The following is a 20,690-nucleotide window of genomic DNA, read 5'->3' as shown; positions in this document are numbered from 1 at the left end:
AATATCAGGTGATTATTAGGATGTGAGAATAATGAACTGGCAGTGTTCATTTCTGGCAAGTAGTGAACTAAAAACTGCTGGTGGTAATAATAAATTCTCAGCTGGTGAATAAATCAAAGCATCATAACAGGTTTCTTAGACATATCAAGGAGAAAAAGAGGCAGAAAAGCAAAGTGGTAAACAGGGAGCGGTTTGCAGCCATTTTGCCTTTTTGCTGAGTTTGTATTGCAGGGACAGAACAAGCACGTTGCTCTCAGGCCGAGAGAAACTACAGCTAGTTTCACTTCCGGGACTGCGGTTCAGCTTCCTGGCAGACACCGAGCAAACAGGGCCTCATCACACACACGCTTTTACACACAGTTCTAAAAAAACAGCCAGTTTCCTGTAACATATCACACCTAAGTGCGTGTGACTTAAAAGTCACCATCATATAGAAACTATTTCATTGTACAGCAGGAACTAGTCTAATCACTGTTTAAAATCCAGCTTTCAGATGTGTATTAGCTTACAAAACAATAAACTATGAAAAATGTATGATAACGACTCATACAAAAATCAGAAATATTGTTTACCTGTATTATATCCAAGCTTATGTTTCACATTTATTATGTACAAAGAACACAGCTTTTCCTCTCAACATTTTGCATCATTGGCCTTATTTGTTGCATCATGTATACATAACTTTGTTGTAGTCATTTGTCTGTTTTCCTAACTGCACATCCAGAAGTGTTTTCTTCCTCATGCTCTATTAAAAACTGCATGTTTTGTGATTTTTTAAATGAATTTAGCAATTACAATCTTTTATTAAATAAAAAAAATGGCAAATTTTAATTTCCTTTCATAGTTGCATTTAATGTTGTAGAAATGTTGTATCACTTTGATACCAAAAATGTCCCTAAATAAATAAATAAATAAATAAATAAATAAATAAATAAATAAATAAATAAATAAAAGACTTTCCTGTGGCCACAAAGTGCTGACACAGGAGACGCCTTCCATAAACGTTAAAACGTCTCCTTACAGAAAATTCCACCATAGCGACAATTAAAACTTTTTCTTTGTTAAATAACAGCGTGGTTTTTTCATCCATTTTTATTACGCATCTTTGAAAAGTCCTAATGTAAGTGTTACTATAGAAAGGATAACGTATATCGACAAAGGCGTAAATATAAACCGTGCATTTCCTACAATATAGAGCTGCTGTTATTGAAAAGTAATGAGTCACTTCTGACCAATCAGATTCGAGAGTTCATCAGCGCTGTGGTGTAAATATAAAAAAACTGAAATAAACGACTTCAGCTATGATTGCCAACACAGAAGGTGATTATGTTAAAGGGGAGATCACAAGTTCACAATTCAACTGCTTTTTTTGTGTGTGTGGATGAGACCCAACTGGTATGCAATCACAGACATGACTAAGAAGCTGATTGTTTGGGAAAGGCAATAATGACTGAACTGCTTAGTATCAATACCTGCATGCAGTCCAATGTGTTCTGCTTGGCACACATCAAACAGTGAGAAACGGGATGTGGGAGAGAGAGAGAGAGAGAGAGAGAGAGAGAGAGAGAGAGAGAGAGAGAGAGAGATTCAGAATACACATGCATGTATGTCAAGTCAAAGATCAACCATAGGAAAACAAGGCTTATGGTTAGTAAACACTGCAATCAGATTCCAGCTTTTGGTAAAAAAAAAAAAAAAAAAGAACCTGCTGAAAAATATGTTTGTTTACAGTATCAAAATCCCCCAGAGACACGCAAGCAAGATGGCGCCGCGGATGGCAGCCTCAGTGCTTAGCTCCTCAGTGTTTGCTCTGTTTTTGTACATGTGTACATACAATTTTGCCTATATACAGTAGTATATGTCATTATGTTACACTGTGGAGCTTCTGCGACTAAAACAAATTCCTCGCATGTGAAAACATGCCTGGCAATAAAGCTCTTTCTGATTCTGAAGCCATAGCACACAACTGGAGAGTCTATTGATCGTTTAAGACGACTATGAGTCAATCTGCTTGGATTATTTTGAAATTTATAGAGTGACAGGGCCCTCTGGAGGGGAGAGATACTATACTCAGTCATTTAGTTGACAGCGAGAGAGAGAGAGAGAGAGAGAGAGAGAGAGAGAGAGAGAGAGAGAGAGAGAGAGAGAGAGAGAGAGAGATTATGATAAAGTTAGTTTACCAGCTCTCTCAGCAATACAAACTGGATCAATCCCTACAAATGACACAAACCTCATGTAGACAATTAACAGTAAAACAACTCACATCACACACAACATTCATGCATCACCTACATGCACATACAGTGTTTCCTGTAGAAGAAAATGGCCAAGATGTGCTAAGATGAAAGGACTACCTCATGCTACTTTTGTGTACCATTTGTATTATAATAACATACTGTCACTATAGCAACAAATTATACAAGCTGATTAAATCTAACCACGAGATATTAGTTTAGATTAAGATTACCTACAATAACATACACTTACTTATATAACAGCTCTATGGACTTGCCAAGAATAAAACTAATCTTACAGACAATACTCTTATAGTTATATGTTTATATTGTCCTAGAATAATAGTAGTATAAAGTGGTTTATTTAAGACGCAGTATGACATGGTGATACAATACAGAATTAATCTCGCACGAATGTCTGAAATATGATGATATGATGAAATATGATTGTTTTGACAACAAATGTTATTTCTGGGCACCAAAGTCAAAGAATTGATTCAATTTGTTAAATAAATTAATGGAAAAAAACCATCATAATAGAAAGAAAACTAATGTTCATTAAGATGCTCATTTTTTTCCAATGACCAGTTAAGGAGAGTGAAAAAAGCAACCAAGAAGCCTAGGTTGGCTTGAAGCTCCCACAATACAAATTTTTTGTCATTTTAGTCTCATCAGACCAGAAACCTCTCGACCACAGACTCTGAAATGCTTTTCGCCAAACTCTGAACAGGATTTTATATGACGTGTCACGCTTCCGTAAAGTTCAGCTTTGTTGAGTTATTTTTTCTCTTCAGCTACAACTGAACCTTGGACACTTGGTTGCGTTTCCTTATTTGTTCACTCACAGTCTTTTAGTAAGAACTTTATCGTGATCATAGTCAGGGAATACAAAATCTATCCTGGAAAAACAGGAAGGCAGGAATAGTGCAAAATAAATCCTCTCGCAATTCCTTTTCGTATTAAAACACAGAAAAAACTGCTGTTTTCTTACGACGCGTGAGAAAATTAGAAAGTTGATTAAACAACACATTTATGTAAACATCAAGTGATTTCTTCAACAGCACACACACAACATCTAAATCAGACACTGATTTAGCAATATTGAGAGATACATTAGGTCACAGTACAAGAGATAAATTATGCATATAAAGTGCACTAGCTGCAAGAAAATCTTTGGTGTGTGAAATAAAGTGCACAAGAGAAGAGAGAGCACGTCATTAGATATGAACTCTCTACAGTATTTATACTCTGTCTGCTGTAACGCCCAGGAAACTGAGAAGAATAAATGGAAACGTTATCCATCAGTGGAGTTAATAATGTAATACACTGAAGCGAGATACACAACTAGACAGCAAACCAACCCAGCAAATTCTCACCTCCAGCATCTGAACAACTCCTTCATGCTCCCTCTTAGCAAATAACTGGGCCTGATGGAGACAGAGCACACAGTTACAATAAAGCTACAACAATGAATAATGTGATATGAGGAAAAAGTTAGGATATCCAGGCGGATTTGTAGATTCCGAAACAAGAATCTTTGAGCCATTTAACTTGAAATAGACAAATTGTATGTGATTCAAATCTGATTCATTTCTAGTGTTGGTTTGTCAAGTCAAGTCATATCAAATTTAACCCTTTTAACCAGAGGACAAAAATCTAATTTGCACCTGTTTTGTTATGTCCATGTTTAGCATAGAATTTCTTTGTCATGTCACCCCACATTGGTGGTTAATTTCTCCAAAGGAGAATTTCTACTTTTTTACTTAGTATTTCTTTTTTCCGTGTTTATTCATAATCGTCTATAATTTGAAGCTGTTATCTTCAACCACTAAAATTGTGTGTAAAGTTATAACACTGTGAGAAAAACAAATATCTCACACTAAAAGCCATCAATGTCCTGGCTCATTTTATATCAGACTTGTGGCCATAAAATAAATCAGTTGTTTAAACTGATTGAAAATGTCCCGTAAGTCGATTTCAATTCGGTTGCTGGTGTCTATACTAAATACAGATCAGATCTGGTCGACTGCAATGCAGACGCTCGGTCTAAAAACTGCTGGATCTTCAAAATGCATAAGACTTTGCAAAATCGATTCGATTTTTCCGAATGCAGGCCGGTGTGAAATATTTTTTGACAGACCCGCTGAAGTCGTTTGATCTCATCCTGTTTGAACTTGAGGATAGCCAGTGCCTGCTCATGTTCCAGTTCCAGCTGCTGCCTGCGCTCTGCGACCTCTCGCATATGCTGCACACACACAATCAATCAATACTGATGTATATAAAATGTACCACATGTATAATGTACTATTTTATATAGAACTCGATTTTGGTGTAGGTTTGCATTTTAGTGGGATGAAGGCAGATGAAGGCATAACGATTTAAACATCACATTTTATTCCATTTGAGCTCTCAGAATATGATTAATGTAGTATTTGATAGATTATTAGGCTGTAGATAAACGTACAGCCGGGTTTTGGTCTGCCTAAGATTGAATCTTTTTAATCTAACGTGCCAACAACTGAGATTCACCTTTAGGACCTGCTCTAGGTTCTCCAGCTTGGCACGAAGTCTCTGGTTCTCCTCGAGAACTGAACTATACTGAGCGGTCACTGCAGAGAGCTCCTCCCTCAGCTCCTCATTCTCAACCTGAGACTGGGAGAGAGAGAGAGAGAGAGAGAGAGAGAGAGAGAGAGAGAGAGAGAGAGAGAGAGAGAGAGAGAGAGAGAGAGAGAGAGAGAGAGAGAAATAAGAAGCACATGATGGTGATTAATGTACACCAGTGATACACAATGTTGACAAGTTACTGGCACAATGGCAGCTTACACACACACCAGCTGGGCCACTGACCTGCTCAAGCAGCTGAGCCTTCCTCCTGAGGAGTTCAGCCTCCTCTGTTAAGCGCTCATTTTTACAGCGCTCATCCTCAAGCTGGCTCTCCTGTGTGCATAAACAAAACAATCAGCCCCTTATTATTAAATCTTGTAATTGCACTCAAGTGAAAACCGACACCGGAGATGTTCTGCTGTCACAACGATGTCTGTGTAACATCAGTCGTGGTAAAATATGAGAACATCATTCGAAAATGCTCACCAAATCGAGACATCTCTTCTGCCTCTTCCTTACTTCATGCTCGAGACCCTCACATTCTTTTCTCTTCTTGCTCAACTCACTTTCCTGTAACGAGAAAGAACGTACCCTGCTGTAGTAGCACTAATGCACTAGAGCAACTCCAAGGGTCATCGACCTGATATCTAGCATTGGTTTATGTCACATATAAAACAAAAGTGCAAACTGCATCATTTCAAATGATTGACAGGTGCATTGCAATGCATGCAGGTGGACAAATAAAGCAATTGAATTCACTACAAATTGGTCTAGCTCTATTTTTTACACTGACCTCTGATATGGGAAGAATTAAAACGCTTAGCTCTGTTTTATTATCCTATTGTAGCATACACAGTCTTGGCTAAGCTACGTTCAGGCATATGATAATTTTATCTCTTCGAGTCTACTATGAAGTCGCCACTAGACGTTCCTGTTACTGGTTGCCATAGTAATAAGGTAGTAATCAGCGGGCGTACGTAACTTTCCACATTCATTTTCTTGGTACTGCAATTAAATGTTCTGGAGGGTGATTTGGTGTTTGTATAAACATTTAGAAAACGCCATTATCCAGAGCATCCAGGCTCCCTCCATAGAGATATGGATATGGAGGTATCCTGAAGCTCTATGGAGGTTCTGCTTGTTTGCTCCTTAGAAGAGCACATTTCAACTCACCACCTGAGCCCAACTCTTTAATACAATACTTTTGCATGATGTTAACAAATATGACCAAACCCTATATAAATATCTAGACATCCAAGATGAGATCCGTGTTTTCTACAATGCAAATATTTTGAAACCTATGCTCAGCATTTCTCTCACCAGAATCTCTATACACTCCTTTTGTGCCTGTTCTTCTGGATGGGTTGAGCTGCTGTCCTGCTCTGCAGTTACTTGTGCTCTAGACTCCTCCTTTTCCTCTCCGTGGGTTTCCTTCTTCTTAACATGGACCTCATTAACTACAGGCTGTGGGTTCATAGAAAAAGAGCTTCAGAACAAAAAAAAAAGAAAAGAAAAGAAAATTCCAGATGCAACGAAAATAAAATACAGTAACAGAGCGGTTTACAGGAATCAGAGTCATACTGGGAGTCATTTGATGACCAGCAGTAATTGGGGGAAAAATTAAAGGGACCTCCCCATGCTGAAGCAATTCCACTACTGATTTTAGCATATTTACTACTTTTATTTAGCTTTAATCTGGTATATTAGCACAAAAAAAGGCTTATTAAGATACTAGCTATAACTCTTATGATTACTACAAAGTGGATTTTTTTACTAAAACAATTTCTTCAGTGTCTTGTACTGTACACAATTCTAACTATTTCTTATAGAATGACAGATGACATGCTAAAACAGATGAAAGCTAAAGGAACCACAGAGCAAGACGATGTCTGTCCTGCAGACTTTACTGTGGCATAAACAGCAACATTAACTACTGACTGATCCAAAGCACTGACACTGGGGACTCCTTACTAAAAACGTCATATTATCTGTTTTTATTTGTCTCAGTAACATCACCACCAGGTATGTGGACCACACAAACCTGTGAATTAGCTGTTGCTAATAACAAGGACCACAGTGATTATTATCTTGACACCAAATTAATTTATTGCTTTAGCAAACCCATTATGATCTCTCTCTCTCTCTCTCTCTCTCTCTCTCTCTCTCTCTCTCTCTCTCTCTCACACACACACACACACACACACACACACACACACACACACACACACACACACATACACACACACACACAGTGGAAGCATCATTATTTAGAGCTAAATCTAAAGAGAAGGTTTGATAATAGAGAAGCATTTAGTTCCAGCACAGTTCAGTCCAGTTCTTTTCTGATTATAAGCTAACACAAACCAGGCCAGGCTAATTATGTAGCCATGTCAGTAGCTGTGCTAGCTAGCATGCTGTACGAAGTACTGCTAAGGACACTAGATCAGATGCAGTAGGCCTTGTTTGCCATAAGCACATTGCAGTAATCCCTGTAGGCTACCGAAACGGGTAACTGGATCACTTCTTTTAAAAGCACTTTAATGGATTGGCCCGACTGCCGTTTCTTTTTTAAATACATATCGATGTGCTGATACTGAGTGTTACATGTTTGGCTGTTGCAGCATTCTGTCGATTCGTGTCATGACTCGGTGTACAAATTCCCCAGATCTGGCTAAGCTCAAAATCTCTGTGGGTTACACAGCAAAGATTCAGAGCGTCACTGCAGAATTCAATGAAATTTCCAGAGAAACAGACTTCCTGTGCACACACCCAGACAGACAGACAGACAGACAGACAGACAGGCAGACACAACCACACAAGTCACTGTATCTGTCCTAAAAATCATAAATCCATATAAACTATAAGGTGAATCCACATAGAGAGGAGCAGATAACTAAACAACAAGATTTAACAATACTCTAGCTATTAGTGCAATTTTCAGGTTTGCATAAAAATCAATCTAGCATGCACATATAGAGCAAATATCCTGACCTAATGCTAACACCAACTATGCATGCAAGTGACAATGCATCGGTGCAAACCACAATATACACATACCTCCTTTTCTATGTGCTGAAAGAAAATCAGAGCAAGACCCTGAACAAGTTGGTCAAATCTGTAGGCTGGTCACCAGTTCAGAGTACCAAACTATCCGAAACCCTTTCACCGCTACCACTGCAACAGCCAGGGGATTACTGGACCATACCATTTCATTGTCACAGGGGATTAAAGTACATGCAACCTGGCCCCTTTCTGCACAAGGCATGAGTGCGTATGTCTGTCACAGATGACCAGATTACCAGTGCTGGCATTCTCATCCAGGTTTTACAGTGATGGTAGGGACGGCCACTGTTGGGCTTCTGAGAAAGGCCCTTAACCCTCTCTGCTCCAGGGGTGCTGTATCATGGCTGACCCTGTGCTCTGACCCCAAATTGCAAAGTTGGTATATGCAAAATAAAAAAAAAAAAAAACTGTGCTGTAATGTATATGTGAGAAAAAAAAGGCTTATATATTCTATTCTAGTAACCAAGAGCCCAATCCACCACTGCTGAAACTCACTGGTCTTGTCAGAATATGGAATGGTTGTGATCCACCTTCTGATAAAAAGCTTTTAATAATCATGAGCTGTTCTATTAGTAGCTGTTTGTGTGTCTATTTATTTTAAGTAATGCTTTGTAACGATCCCCATACTATGATCTATTCACTTGAATTAGTTTTAATAGTGGTACAGAATATGCTGAAAGCCTAGATCTGGATGAAAACAAAACAGCTCCTTCAGAGACGTCTGATCCTGGTTAAAGCTGATATAACGTTAAATGATGACAGGAACTTGTTTGTTTCACATCCCACAACATTAAAATGTAACTATACACTGCTTAATATTATAAACTGTCTGTGTTAAAAGAAGAATATAACGTTTTAACGGTAACTCCAGTTACTGATGGTACATGTTGGGCCTCACTGCACAACCCCTCATTAATATTTTCCTATAATCACACACTGTCATGTTTTTTCCACATTTCGTAACAAGCAGCTAGTTTCCAGACTCATAGTTTGTGGTTAAGAAATAGCACCTAGTGAGCTAAAAAAAACCACCACCACTATGGTAAGTTATGTAGCAAGGCTATATGCATATCTCATTACCTTTACTTTAGCCCACACTCTCTTTATCTCTGTCTTTCTCTGGCTTAAGTTCAACAGTCAGCTCATTAGTTGGTGTAGCAGATGATGGCCTAGTCCATTATGTAAGAGCAGCAAACAGCATTTATATCAGTTTAAACACACACTAAGCTCTTAGTAAACCTAAACACATACACAACCACACACAATCACACACACATACACTCACTGAAATGCCTGTACGCACTTTAACACCCACTTATCATCACTCTGAGAACAAATGTGCTGTGTAATAATCACTCTGTAAGTGTCTGACCTCACGGTCAGAGTAAAACTGCTCAGAAATGATCACATTGTAACAGTGATGGAGCTGAGCAATGCACAAGATCAACTCTATCCGGTAACCTAGACAGAAAAATCAGAGGAAAAAAAACATTCACAGATCTTAGTTAAGCTGCTTCAGAGCTTAGTAGTCACTCAGGGAGATGTTAAAATGACTGCCCCCTGTGGTCATTATTAGTGTTAGCAGTGTCTTAAAATAAAATAATACATTTAAATAAAATACATGTATAATAAGTTAAAAAATTAAGCACTAAAATATACTAAAGTAAAATAAAATAGAATATAATAAACGTCTGCCACGTAAATATAGTGACCTTCACTTTCTCTGTCATTTATTTTTTTGTTCTTTTATGATTCTAGTTTTCTTCTTAGGATTTTTTGTAAAGACCCAGATGAATCAGCCATGTTCTCAGAAATGCAGTAGACTAGTGTTCCCTCAGCTAAGTTTGAAGGTTTAAGTTTGAAGGTGGCAAAAGATATGTTTTTGTATGTGTGTTCACTGAGGCCTACTGTACTTAGGACTAAAACTGTGCTATGAGAAGCCACATGGGGGAGCTGTCAAGTAAGAAACTTGCTCTTACCGGTGGCTCTTTTTGTTCTCGCTCGTTCTCGGCTCCTCCAGTTGAGCTCTGATCCAAAACCGAGCTGACCGAGAGCTGTCTCTGCAGGCGCAGCACCTCCTTCTGAGATTCCTTCAACAACCGCTCAAAATCAACCATTCCTGCTGGACAAGGAGCTGCCTGCTGAGAGAACGACAGAGAGGCAGAACAGACAGATAGACAGAGATAGGCAGAAAAAGACAGAAAGACAGAGGTAGGCAAAAAAAGACAGAAAGACAAAGACAGTCACATAGATAGATAGATAGATAGATAGATAGATAGATAGATAGATAGATAGATAGATAGATAGATAGATAGATAGATAGATAGATAGATAGATAGATAGAGGAAATCAGAAAAACAGTGATACTGATGTCAGTGTGACTCAAAGTCCTATGACAATAAGTGGTACCATTCAAATAACTTTGTACTGAATTTTTCACCGATTAACACCATGTGATTGTGATCTTCAGACAAAATTGTCTAAACTATATTAATCATATTAGCTTGACTAAGCTTTCCTTGGCCACTTGTATTTATTGGCACAGCTTATTTTGTCAAGCCTATCCACTTTAAAGATTCTGGTTCGATCTGTGAGGCAGGAAATGACGAGCCACCTCGTGGTCACGATTCACGTTCCCGTTTTCCATCAAAAACACTCTATTTCTCTTTCTGTCTTCCTGTAGGAAATGCTGAGTCATGCAGTTTGCATAGAGTACTTCCAGGACCTTTTTACAAAATAGACATGTTCCGAAAAAAGTGGGTTTTTGCTACTGATTTAATAGATAATCACTCATTGTATATAACCACTTAAAGCCTTATTATTCACTTATCCACTTTAAAGCATCTTATTCTGTAACTATGCCTAAAATCACACGAGACGTATTTAATGCTTGCCACCATTTGAAACCTTTGTAATGCTTGACTGAAGCTGAATAAGCTGTAGAACTGTGTAATTTAGTGGGTGTGTTGAGCTAAAATTTTTCCACCAGGTTGCAAACCAAGACAAAGTCAATAATAAAGTCTAACAAGAAAATTACACCTTAGTTTGCTTGTAAACCTTTGTACTCGGTATAAAGATTCCCTTCACAATTCACTACATTCTCCAATTATGAAGCCTTTCATTACATCACAGCTAATGTTGGATGACAAAAGTAGAACACTATGAAAATTTCCTTAGCAACCATGAAGGGTAAAAGCGGGTTAATGTTCATAAAGGAAGAAGGTTGTGTGCATGAATTATCTACATGGCGTACTTTGTCCTGTCCTATTCTGGCCTTCAGCTGTCGGCATTCGTGTTGTAGTGCAGCAATCTCCTTGTCTTTGGAGAGCAGTGTGTCTGCATGCTGTGCCAGGTCTCGTGCCCGCTGCCTAGCAAACGCTCTCTTATACTGCTCTACAGCACCGGGCTTCATAGGGATGGGGGCATTCACCTGCACAGAAAAGCAGACAGAGAGACAGAAATTGACACACACATTAACATCATGGTCATTATATTGAAATTTCATACTAGTTTTATTTATTGTACTAGCATTTTTGAGCATGAAAAATCACAATTCTACTTTTAAAAGATTTAATTTTGTAGCTATAGCTTATAACACTGATGTACTGAAGCAGTACAGCCCAGCATAGCTGAGGCAGGTCTTCTGTTAGCTCAAATTATCATTCAGAGCTCCTCAAATGGAAGATGTCTTTATTATTTTCTTCATTCACCAGCAAGCTGTCTTCTTATTCAAATACCTCCTTTTCTAAGAACTCCAGTATACACACGCACATACAAACACACCACAGATTTTCCAAGATCACACATTTTTCCCCTTTCAGGGAACTTCTATGGTTCAATACTGTAATGATGAGTCGTAAGACTGAGGATCCATTTGCAGCTTTAATATATGATCTCGGAAACAACAGGCAGAGTTCAGTACCGGTAAACACGACAGTGTAGGTAAGGCAAAAACGTAGTCAGAACAACAGGCAAAAGGTCAGGGCAGGCAGAAATCAGTCGTGAGGCAAAATACAGAAATAGATCAAAAACCAGAAACAGGAACAATCAGACAACGCTCAGAATGATAGCCGTAGCAAATCAAGACTTCGCAGTGAAACGGAGTTCAAGTTCATGCTTTATAGGAAACAGGTGATTGAAAGCAGCTTGTGGTGTAATCATGACAGGAGTGGTGGTTTGTGGGAGATGTAGTTCAGAAGCGCTTAATACTCCGGAGACGATTCTCTCCGTTGTGGGTGCGGAGGTGAGGCAGGTGTGCTGATCATGACAGAGCCCCCCCCCTGCGAGCGGCTCCTGACGCGAGGACGTGTGCGACGTCGAGGTCTACCACAAGACCGGGGAGCGGGCCTGTCTGGGTGGCGTAGGTGGAAGTCAGTGGTGAGTGAAGGGTCCAGGATGTCCCCTGCCTTGACCCAGGAGCGTTCTTCCGGGCCGTACCCCACCCAGTCGGCTAGGTATTCCAGGCGGCCCCGTCGGCGCCTGGAGTCCAGCAATTCGTGGACCTGGTATGCCTCTCCCTCGTCGACCAAGAGGGGTGCTGGTGGTTCGGCGGAGGTTTCTGGGTCTCTCGGTGGTCTCTCCGCGGGTTTCAGAAGTGAGGCGTGAAAGGTGGGAGATACGCGGTATGACGGGGGTAGTGCCAGGCGGTAGGAGACTGGATTAATCCGTCTGATGATGCGGAATGGGCCCACAAACCGTGGGCTGAGCTTACGACAGGGCAGACGGAGGCGGAGGTCACGGGTGGACAGCCAGACCCACTGTCCGGGTTGGTAGTCGGGGTGCTCACGGCGGCGTCTGTCGGCCTGTGTCTTTTGCCTGCGAATGGCTCGCCGTAGCTGCCGGTGCGCCGCTCTCCATGTGTCCCCACTGCGACGAAACCACTCGTCAACGGCCGGTAGGTCCGAGGGTGTGTCGGACCAGGGGAACAAAGGAGGTTGAAATCCCAGGACGCACTGGAATGGGGTTAGACCCGTGGCGGGTTTGAGGAGAGAATTCTGAGCATACTCAGCCCACATCAAGTATGTGCTCCAGTCGGTCTGGTTATCGTGGCAGTAGGAGCGTAGGAACCGGACGAGATCTTGGTTCAACCGTTCCGTCTGTCCGTTGGCTTGCGGGTGGTACCCCGAGGTGAGGCAGATGTTCACGTTGAGCTGTTTGAAGAATGCCGCCCAGACTCGTGAGGTGAACTGGGGACCGCGGTCGGACACGATATCCTCAGGCAGGCCATAGTACCGGAAGACAAAGTTGCACAATGCCTCCGCGGTCTCGAAGGCTGTGGGAAGTTTCGGCATGGGGATCAGACGGCAGGCTTTGGAGAATCGATCGATCACGGTGAGGATAACCGTGTGGTTGTTGGAACGGGGAAGGTCGGTGACAAAGTCAATTGCAATGTGGGACCAGGGGCGTTGAGGCGTGGGCAGAGGAAGCAGTAAGCCCGCGGGGAGCTGATGAGAGGGCTTAGAGGTATTGCAGATTGTACAGGCTCGGACGAATTCGCGCACGTCTGTGGCTAGAGTCGGCCACCAAAACTGGTTCTGAGCCAGGTGTAGGGTGCCTGTGATGCCGGGATGGCCGGCGCTGGGGTTGGAGTGTAGGAGCTCCAGGAGGTTCGTGCGCCAGTTCTCGGGCACATAGGTCCGGGATGGAGGGCAATTGGCAGGTGGTGGTGTGTGGGCGTTGGCCTGGGTTATTTCCGTCATGATGTCCCACTGGATGGGCGCGAGGATGTGGGCTTCGGAGATGATGGGTTCAGGGCTTGTGTCCGGGCCGGGTTCACGGAACATGCGGGACAGGGCATCGGCCTTGATATTCTTGGTCCCCGGCCTGTAGGTCACCGTGAATCTGAACCTCGTGAAGAACATGGCCCACCTCGATTGACGGGGATTCAGGCGTTTGGCGGCGCGGAGGTATTCCAAGTTCCGGTGGTCGGTGAGCACGGTGAACGGGTGTACCGCGCCCTCTAGCCAGTGCCGCCACTCCTCGAATGCTACCTTCATGGCTAGCAGCTCTCGGTCCCCCACGTCGTAGTTGCGTTCCGTCGGAGATAGCTTGCGAGAGAAGTATGCACACGGGAACATCTTGTTGGCCGGGCCCTGGCGTTGAGACAGTATGGCCCCCACCCCCGTGTTAGAGGCGTCCACCTCTACTATGAACGGCCGGTCTGGATCCGGGTGGTGGAGAATGGGAGCTGAGGTGAAGCTCGCTTTCAAGCGCCGGAATGCCGTTATAGCTTCAAGGGACCAGGTAAGCCGAGTGGATGCTTTTTTGGTCATCGAGGTGAGCGGGGCCGCAATCGTGCTGAAACCACGGATGAAGCGGCGATAGAAATTAGCGAACCCCAGGAAGCGCTGTAACTCCTTCAGGCTCTGTGGTCGGGGCCACTGTAGTACTGCGCGCACCTTGGAGTCGTCCATGGCGACCCCCTCGGCTGAGATGACGTAGCCTAGGAAGGTCGTGGAGGTCTGGTGGAATTCGCATTTTTCGGCCTTGGCGTACAGACGGTGTTGGATGAGACGTTTAAGGACTGCCCGCACGTGCTGGGTGTGTTCCTCCATGGTCTCTGAATATATAAGGATGTCATCGATGTATACGACCACCCAGCGGTCCAGCATGTCGCGGAACACGTCATTAATGAATGACTGGAACACCGCGGGACTGTTCGAAAGGCCGAACGGCATGACTAAATATTCATAATGGCCTGATTGGGTCGAAAAGGCGGTCTTCCATTCATCCCCCTCTCTGATCCGGATGAGGTTGTAAGCGCTGCGTAAGTCCAATTTCGTGAAGTATCGGGCCTGGCGGAGCTGTTCGAGAGCCGACGGCACGAGGGGAAGAGGATACCGGAACTTGACTGTCATGTCGTTCAGAGCCCGGTAGTCAATGCATGGGCGGAGGCCTCCATCTTTTTTCTTCACGAAGAAGAACCCGGAGGACGCCGGGGAGACAGAGGGTCGGATGAAGCCCTTCTGGAGCTCCTCCTCGATGTAGGTTTTCATGGCTGCCGTCTCTGGTTGCGACAGCGGGAAGATTCTCCCTCTGGGTGGAGTGGATCCAGGCAGAAGTTCTATGGCGCAGTCACTGGGCCGGTGCGGTGGCAGTTCGGTGGCCCGAGTCTTGCTGAAGGCCGCCGAAAGGTCTTGGTATTCCGCTGGGAGATTAGAGGTGGTGGAAGTGGAGCATACAGAGAGCGTGGTGTTGGGTCGTGGGGTTTTCGGAGGCAGTGGCTGGTGTCGGTGGCATGCTTCGCCCCAGCTTGAGATGTGCAGGTCTCTCCAGGAGATGACGGGGTTGTGAAGTTGGAGCCAGGGGAAGCCTAGGATGAGGGTGTGACGCGGGGAGCGGATGATGTGGAAAGGCAGGTATTCTTGATGGTGAGGGCCCACCTGCAGCCGGAGACGCCTGGAGATGTGCGTGATGTGGCCCTCACTGAGCGGCCTGCCGTCTACCGCCTCCACTGCCAAAGGAAAAGCACATGGGATCACTGGCACGTTATAGGCTTGCGCAAACTCCCTTGACATGAAATTGCCCGCGGCGCCGGAGTCGATTAGAGCAGACAGATTAATCATTTTCCCCCGTATTTCAACTTGTACTTGTACTACCGCGCAGTTCGAAGATTGAGGAATGAGCGGGTCAGGATTCACCGATGTGTTCCGTCTGCCGGGCGGCTTGTTGGGGCAGGCGACCAGTCTGTGACCGGCTTCTCCGCAGTAGAGGCAGAGTTGGAAGCGGAAGCGTCTTGCTCTCTCCTCAGGCGTGAGGTGCGTGGCGTCGAGCTGCATGGGCTCGGGGTCCGCCGGTCGGGCTGTGCGAAGTGTCTCGCGCGCGTGTCGGGCGGTGTGCGTAGGAGGTCGACGTGTCCGCATCAAATTGTCAATGCGGATGGACAGGTCAATGAACTCCGTCAAATCTCTCCCTTCATCACGGCAGGCGAGCTCGGCTTGTAGACCCGGATGCAGCCCTTTGCGGTAGATCACCTTTAGGGGTCGCTCCTCCCAACCTGTCTCGGCGGCGAGCGTACGGAATGTCAGCGCGTACTCAGCGGCGGGACGGTCGCCCTGAGATACGGCCAACAAACGCTCCTCTGCGCTCTCACCCGTGGCGGAGTGCTCGAAGACAGCGCGGAATTGGGAGAGGAAGTGTTCAAACGTGGGGAAGGCGGAGCCATCCTCTTGCCAAACCGCCGTGGCCCACTCCAGCGCTTTCCCGGTGAGGAGCGTGCACACAAACGCTACGCGGCTAGCGGCGGTCGGATACAGGGACGGTTGTTGCGCCACAAATAGCTGACATTGCATTAAGAAACCTCCGCATTTTCCAGGATCTCCGTTAAACTTTTCCGGAAACGCGAGCCGCGGGCTGGTGACAGCTGGGGTCGCGATTGGATCGGCCGGCGGGCGGGGCGCCGGTGCCGGAGGGTTCGGAGCCGCAGCGGAGCCTCGCAGACCTTGTAACGCCGCAGCGAGCTCTCCGATGAGCGAGGTAAGTCGCGTTAGTTGTTGGTGGTGTCCGGCGAGCTGCTGGGCTTGAGCGGAGAGCTGGGTGGCAAGCTGAGAGACGGCTGCTGGATCGCTTGGTGGCGAAGTCTTCTGTAATGATGAGTCGTAAGACTGAGGATCCATTTGCAGCTTTAATATATGATCTCGGAAACAACAGGCAGAGTTCAGTACCGGTAAACACGACAGTGTAGGTAAGGCAAAAACGTAGTCAGAACAACAGGCAAAAGGTCAGGGCAGGCAGAAATCAGTCGTGAGGCAAAATACAGAAATAGATCAAAAACCAGAAACAGGAACAATCAGACAACGCTCAGAATGATAGCCGTAGCAAATCAAGACTTCGCAGTGAAACGGAGTTCAAGTTCATGCTTTATAGGAAACAGGTGATTGAAAGCAGCTTGTGGTGTAATCATGACAGGAGTGGTGGTTTGTGGGAGATGTAGTTCAGAAGCGCTTAATACTCCGGAGACGATTCTCTCCGTTGTGGGTGCGGAGGTGAGGCAGGTGTGCTGATCATGACAAATACGAACTTCCTCATGTTTTACTGATGAACAATATGAACGGTCTACTCAAGTGCAGAAAATACACAGTTGACAATGAAAAGATGAAACACTTATCTACCTGGTTATGAACAATTAATTCAGTAGATGGATATATAATACTAAATAATAAATATAATAATAAATATAGTAATAATATGTTATATTATTATAAATTATATAATAATAAATATAGCTAAAAAGCAGGATATAACTTAGAGTTAAGCAAATTAACCTACGAGGGAAACGTAAAAAAGCTGCAAAAAAACAGGACAACTAAAGTCTAATTTCATTAATTGTTTAATTTGGCTTTATTGCTACAAACACAAGACTCGAAATAGTCAAAGGCAATTAAAGTGTTTGTTGTTACAATCTATGTAAATGTAGTAAGCTATAATTGGAGGAGTAGCTTGTTTACTTCAGCATAATATCCTAGCTTAGCTCAACGCAGCCACCCAAGATTAAAAATTTAAAAGTGTGTAATCTAAAAAAAACAAAAAGTATTTTTAAAATTATGCAAACCGAATACATACTGTATCACCACGGCTAGCTCACAAAATTCACATATAGACAGATAAGGAATGCCAGATTTCTACTAGGAACTGATTTGATCACAGTTGAAAGGATTTTTAAAATTATTAACCCCCTACTTTGTGTTACTGGAAGTGTGTATTCGAAATAGACTCGTGGAAGGGTGCGAGTGTAACAGGTGTTGTGTAATAAAAGGCCACCAATCTGCATGGCCACCAGAGAGTAGACAGGTGGCCATTCAGGACAGGAGGCCTTTTGGAATAGGGTTACCACACACACACACACACACACACACACACACACACACACACACACACACACACACACACACACACACACACAGGAGGTTGAGGTGTCTGCCCCTGCAGTGAAAGCTGGTCAGGCTATTGACAAGAACCTAAAATCTAAAATTAGTAGCTTGACAATGAATAAAGTAGAGATGAGCGACATAATACAATAAGAATGATATAAGGCAAATTCTCACATGCACACTTTAAAACTCTTTCAATGGCAGCTGTATTGTGAATTTTCCAATATCATGTTTCCTCTGAATAGCCAACATGATAAATGATGCACATTCCACCTAAGAATTTCGGGGGGGTATTTCTTGTCAGCTGTCCTTTTAATCTACTCCTCCTCAAAAGGCATTTTTGTGGAAAAAGTGAGTAAAAGAAATTCACCTTGATTCACCATCACCACCCAAACCACTAAAAAATGATTTAATGGAATGGAATGAAGAGAGGATGTTTCACTGATTTCTGGGCTAGAAAGAAATCAAACCTTGCCTTGTCATTCCATTCTGTGTATTTTTCTTTGCGACCACTGGTGGTGCTGTTGAGCTGTGTTCCTATTTTAACATCATATAATCTGGATTAACAGTTTTAAGGTTTAATTGTGAGCTAGCTCATTTAAACCAGCCTACCCTGAGCTCATGAAATAGCATCCCATGTGGAACTGTAGCTAATATTCACATACAGCAGCAGACCTTTATAGCATGTACGCTCATTAAATAAGAGTAATATTTAACTCCTCTATAAACTGCCAGTTATTAATAAATAACCTGTGCTTTTGGTTGTAATTTGGAAAGAACGAGTGACTTTAAGATCTATCGTAGTCCTGTTTATTAAAGAACACGGGACTGGAACAAACAAGAAGAGCACAGGGGTTTGTGGGGTTGTACAACTTTGTTTAATTTTCTGTTCTTAAAAGCGTTTCAAGCATCCTAGATCTTTCCATTTGTGCTGAATTTGATTACAATCCCATTTCAACACACGCTGCTCTTGTGCGTAGTCTTAATTAGTTGGTTAATTGGGTTCATCCGTGCTTGTGGTTAGGAATAAACCAAACGAATGAAAACTGCATTTACTAATCCTTGGTAATTTTGTTGGATGTCAGCTCACTAAAGAACTACATTGCTGTGAGATCAGGGAAAGTTCAGCCTGGTACTGTCCCAATTCACGATGCGGTTATAATGTTCAGATACTTACAACTGAAACAGACAGTTTAAGTTTCCCGTAAATGTAGTAAGATTTGTATGATGATGCTTTAATCTAAGCATGCTGGATTTACTTTGTATGGATAATTTAGGGTTCTCGGACAGGAGTCTTGGATTAGTAGTACAGGCGTGTGTGTGTGTGTGTGTGTGTGTGTGTGTGTGTGTGTGTGTGTGTGTGTGTGCACGTGTGTGTGTGTGTGTGCGTACCACTTTTAGATTGGCCTCCTGCAGTTTGTGTGCCCTCTCTTCCAGACGCTTAGCGATGACAGCCAACTCTGCATTTTTCCTCCTCAACCTTTTTACCTTGTCCTCTGTCTCAGGACAACTGCTCTTACGCTAGTAGTGAGGAATAAGGATATAAAAAGAAAGAGAGAGAGAGAGAGAGAGAGAGAGAGAGAGAGAGAGAGAGAGAGAAGATAAGAGGCAGAGATAGACAAGATACAGACAGAACAAAACAATCACACCATTGCAGGAGCCATGAGCTGAGAAATAAAGTCAGTTATTTATTTCCCTGTAGTTGAAGATAAAAGCTAAACATCCATTCTGACTGAACCGTCCAAACTGTTACCAGGAGGCTGTTTTCCTCTCGGAGCGTGGACACAGTCTTCTCCAGATCCTCGAGCGCTCTCAGGAGCTCTGAGTTCTGCCGCACTAGACAGTCGTAATCTGTGCCGTCCTGCATGAGAGCAAAGAACAAAAATGAAAAGTCTTACATTAGGTTCAAATATTTTTTACAATGTTTTAATAGAACATAGGGACTAAGTCACTAAGTATGAAAATAGTTTATCCACAAAAAAAGCACTCAGCGAGTTCTACTGCACATTTTGAAAAAAGCTTCAGCAAAATAAAGTGTTTTTGGCTGTAACAGAAAAAAAAGGAAGGGAGCAAATATGTTGGTCATAATTTGAGCGCCGCACTTTATAACGCTCTCCTACGTCTGTTCTATACACACTCTTAATTCATATTCAAATGGCACTGGTGTGTACCCATGTGTTGTTAATAGCTCTTGTAGGGCTCTATTCAGTCCACGTTCACACACAAACACACACAGACACACACACACACACACACACACACACACACACACACACACACACACACACACACACACACACATAGTTAGACCAAGCTAAAAGTAGCAGCTTTCCCCATATTACTAATTATATAATTATTATTATTTCCATTTTTTGTTATAATTGAGTATTGGTGAGGTTTCCAAGAATTAAATCAATAAACTGGACCGTTATCATACTGCTGCTTCCAGAATCATGGTGTGTATGCATCTGTGTGTGTACATGTTCATGTGTGTATTTGCCAGTGCCAGCTGGACCAGAGGGAACTGCCTGCCCTTTAGTTCTAACTGGGTAACAGAATGGAGAATAAACTTATACTCCTACTAACACTGCAGCCTAAACACTACTGATTTTTGGTCTGAGCTACAGCCATTTTCAGTTCAGAGCATTTATCTGAATTTCCTTGCATTTATTTTCAATCTCTTTCTATTTTTTTTACTTATAATTGACCAAATTGTACCCATAAGGTAATACTCCTGCTAAAGGTAATACTACTGCACCGATTTCAACAAGTTAATGAAAACCAGACACTCAAATTCATACGTTTTAATAGCCTGAGGGGTTGGAAAAAACACACCACCACCACCACCACCCAAAAAAAAAATCCAGATTGTAACCCAAAATCACTCTTTGTAGTAGGATGAAATTAAGCACAAGTTGAA

General features: G+C 43.0%; 1 protein-coding gene across 14 annotated transcripts in view; it reads right to left on the bottom strand.

Annotated features, from left to right (window-relative positions):
• LOC113634119 (RIMS-binding protein 2-like) overlaps positions 1–20,690 on the bottom strand; it is an 88,102-nt gene that overhangs the window by 21,173 nt on the left and 46,239 nt on the right. For 9 of the 14 annotated variants that reach the window (XM_047809074.1, XM_047809080.1, XM_047809081.1 and 6 more), the window contains 11 exons: positions 19,524–19,631; positions 19,163–19,291; positions 11,155–11,331; positions 9,881–10,042; positions 6,159–6,302; positions 5,325–5,408; positions 5,082–5,171; positions 4,764–4,886; positions 4,375–4,479; positions 3,611–3,661; positions 2,181–2,213 (listed from right to left, as the gene is read on the bottom strand). In XM_047809074.1, the coding sequence (XP_047665030.1) occupies positions 2,181–2,213; positions 3,611–3,661; positions 4,375–4,479; positions 4,764–4,886; positions 5,082–5,171; positions 5,325–5,408; positions 6,159–6,302; positions 9,881–10,042; positions 11,155–11,331; positions 19,163–19,291; positions 19,524–19,631 (1,206 nt within the window). Of the gene's footprint in view, positions 1–1,472; positions 1,494–2,180; positions 2,214–3,610; positions 3,662–4,374; positions 4,480–4,763; positions 4,887–5,081; positions 5,172–5,324; positions 5,409–6,158; positions 6,303–9,880; positions 10,043–11,154; positions 11,332–19,162; positions 19,292–19,523; positions 19,632–20,690 lie in introns of all 14 variants that reach the window. The other 5 variants (XM_047809079.1, XM_047809084.1, XM_047809077.1 and 2 more) reach the window with 4 other exon arrangements.

Source organism: Tachysurus fulvidraco, chromosome 26 (genome assembly GCF_022655615.1).
Source record: "Tachysurus fulvidraco isolate hzauxx_2018 chromosome 26, HZAU_PFXX_2.0, whole genome shotgun sequence".
NCBI lineage: Eukaryota > Metazoa > Chordata > Actinopteri > Siluriformes > Bagridae > Tachysurus > Tachysurus fulvidraco.
The sequence above is the reverse complement of the archived record's forward strand: the minus strand, read 5'-3'. Positions and strand labels throughout refer to the sequence as shown.